The 2,817-nt window shown below is 45.5% G+C and overlaps 1 protein-coding gene across 1 annotated transcript; it reads left to right on the top strand.

Moving 5' to 3' along the window:
• The first annotated feature begins 240 nt into the window (after window positions 1-240).
• On the top strand, window positions 241-1,385 carry LOC133920345 (ethylene-responsive transcription factor ERF017-like). Its single transcript, XM_062364959.1, has one exon. It carries the CDS (start codon window positions 338-340, stop codon window positions 983-985), a length of 648 nt encoding a protein of 215 aa, XP_062220943.1. The 5' UTR covers window positions 241-337; the 3' UTR covers window positions 986-1,385.
• Window positions 1,386-2,817: the final 1,432 nt, after the last annotated feature.

Raw genomic sequence — 2,817 nt, forward strand, 5'->3', positions numbered from 1 at the left:
AAAAGGAAGTTTTCCCAAATAGGGGTAGGACGAGGACATCCTCCTCCAATTCAAAACCACTGCCGACTCGGCCCCACCAACCCCGCCAGAAGCCCCACGCGCTCCCTACTCGGAAGCCGCACGGACCGCCAGGTGGCTGGCACCATGCGACGTCGCCATCCGACGCGCCATTCTCGAGTTGAATCTCGGGTCAACGCGCCGCGCGCGGTCGCGGGGCGACGTATAAGTAACCGATCCACTGAGACCCGCCAAGACTCGGCATGCCTGTGATCGACGTAGGCAGCAGCTTCAGCTCGCACCATTGCACCGCGCCAGCGTGCGTGCAGTGGCCAGTGACATGTTGTCGTCGCCGGAGATGGAGGGCGGCAGTGTGGGGAGCAGCAAGAAGTACAAGGGCGTGCGGCGGCGCAAGTGGGGCAAGTGGGTGTCGGAGATCCGCCTGCCCAACAGCCGCGAGCGCATCTGGCTGGGCTCCTACGACGCTCCCGAGAAGGCCGCGCGCGCCTTCGACGCCGCCTTCGTCTGCCTCCGCGGCCGCGGAGCTGCCGGCGCGGACCTCAACTTCCCGGACTCCCCGCCGCCCTGCCGCCCCGGCGGATGCAGTAGCGACCCGCAGGAGGTGCAGGCGGCCGCGCTCTCCCACGCCAACCGCGCCACCGTCATGGAGCAGCAGGCGGCCGCTGCGGCGTTCATGGACGTCGACGACTTCTCCCCAACGCTGTCGGAGGAGGCCATGGCTCACGGCGCGGACGTTCTTGGCACTGGCAGCGCTGAGGTCGTGGCGCCCGTGCGCGCCGACGGCAGTATCGACTGGCGACCCGTCATGGCGCACCCGCCGCCGCTCTACTCCCCAACCGGGTGGGGTAGCAATGCCTACGACTTCCTGCAGGTGCCGCCGCCGACACAGGCGGAAGAGGACATGGAGGAGAGTTGCCATGATGCATGCTCTTCTCTCTGGAGCTTTGACTCGTACTCCAGATACTAAGAAAGTACGTGCTTCTAGGTTACACCTACTACCAGATAGCGCCATGGCGGCTCATCTCTACAACTGCATTGCTACGAGGCATGAACTACAAGTTCACTGCTATGAGTATACACAAAATTTTAACATGATTTTGGTGATAATGATCGATAGTAAGTGGAGTTTTCTCACAGTGCCTATCGAGGAATTTAAGATAGTTTTACAGAGGTTAAATATACAAAAAGATTGATTGGATGCAACTATTTATGGCCCCCTGCAGAGGGCTTGCATGTCCATTTCATGTGCAAACTTTCAGTTAAAGCCTATAACATACACCATGGAGAGAGAATAATATCAAGAACCGGTCAAGCATATTCATCATCAACTTGCAATATATATCAAAGAGGCATGCGCATCATTTTCACGAATGTGTCATATTACATTACATCGAATACATTATCCATTGTGTCATCATCCCACTGTCTGTGTCATTTCTCTGTGGTGGATTCTTTGTGTTGCAGTACTATACTCTCTTCAATCAGTAACGAACGAGTGCCATTTTGGACATTGAAATGAGCTCCAAAACTTAATTTTGGCTAAAAATTGTATTGTAATTAGTAGATATCATATAATGTTCGTGTAACTAATTCAAATATTTATAAAGACGTTCCTCGGTAGGGAAGGCCCCGTTTCCTTGTCAAAAAAAATCATACGAAAATAAAGAAGAGCTTCTTGTTTCCAAGCGGAACTCGAATGGGCTGCTAGCTGATTTGTTGGGGATCAACGAAATAAGAACCATACAAAATAGATTTCTTGATTTTTTTAGAAAATCTTTTATTTTTACTGTTTTTTCTTTTATCCTAGACTTTTATAATCAAAGTAAGGAAACTCGCCGATCTTTGAGGTGACCGATTGAAATATAATTCGCCAGGCTAACTAAGAAACACTATTACAGATACCTTTATCAGTATTGGTTTAAAATCACCTTTAGTGATAAGTTTTGAACCGACACGGATTAGTCGACACTGATAGCCATTATCAGTATCGGTTCGTGGATCGAATCAGCACTGATAGGTATTTCCTATTCTTTTCAAAATGTGACGGTTGCCGCTAAGATCGTGGTATTTTCAAATTTTAGTTGTTACCAGTAATAGTATACGGTATATTTATATAAACGCACATATAAATTTAATTTACGAGACCCGGGTCATGGGACCTGCCTTCAAAAGGCTGCCATGTCCAATTACAACCCGTGTATGGACGTGCTATCCCTATAACATAATATTTTATCAATTATGTTAAATTGACTACGTTACTAATGAACAGAGAAAATTCACTGGATTATTATTTAAATTCAAGATTTTAAAATATATACGCAAATTACATACTAAAAAATTGGAGCTAGATTTTAGGGAATTTGTAAATACCTCCCTAATTTTTTTATTCTTTGCAAGGATGCCACTCAAATGACAGTTCTAGTGGTATTTTGTAATTTTTTAATGGCAATAACGGTTCAAGTAGTGGTAAATTTGTAACTGTCCATAGATTTTAATGTACGCACCCACATCTATTTACATGTGACTATTAATCTACTCCTTAAATCATCTATAATGATAAAATATCGATCTTTCTCTAATTTATATCATATTAGAGTTCTTGCTCACTCCAAAATTCAACAGCAAGGAACAACCACTAAATTCAAATCTAGAGCAATATAATAACTAAATCCAACTAAGAATCAAATGTAGATCACCTCTATACATCTAACAATGATAAAGTTGCAAACTTTTACTAAATTAGATCTCAATTGTATCTCTAAATTCATAAACATAGAACAAGCACCAACCATCAACCAT

The sequence above is a fragment of the Phragmites australis genome, chromosome 6 (genome assembly GCF_958298935.1).
Source record: "Phragmites australis chromosome 6, lpPhrAust1.1, whole genome shotgun sequence".
Lineage (NCBI taxonomy): Eukaryota > Viridiplantae > Streptophyta > Magnoliopsida > Poales > Poaceae > Phragmites > Phragmites australis.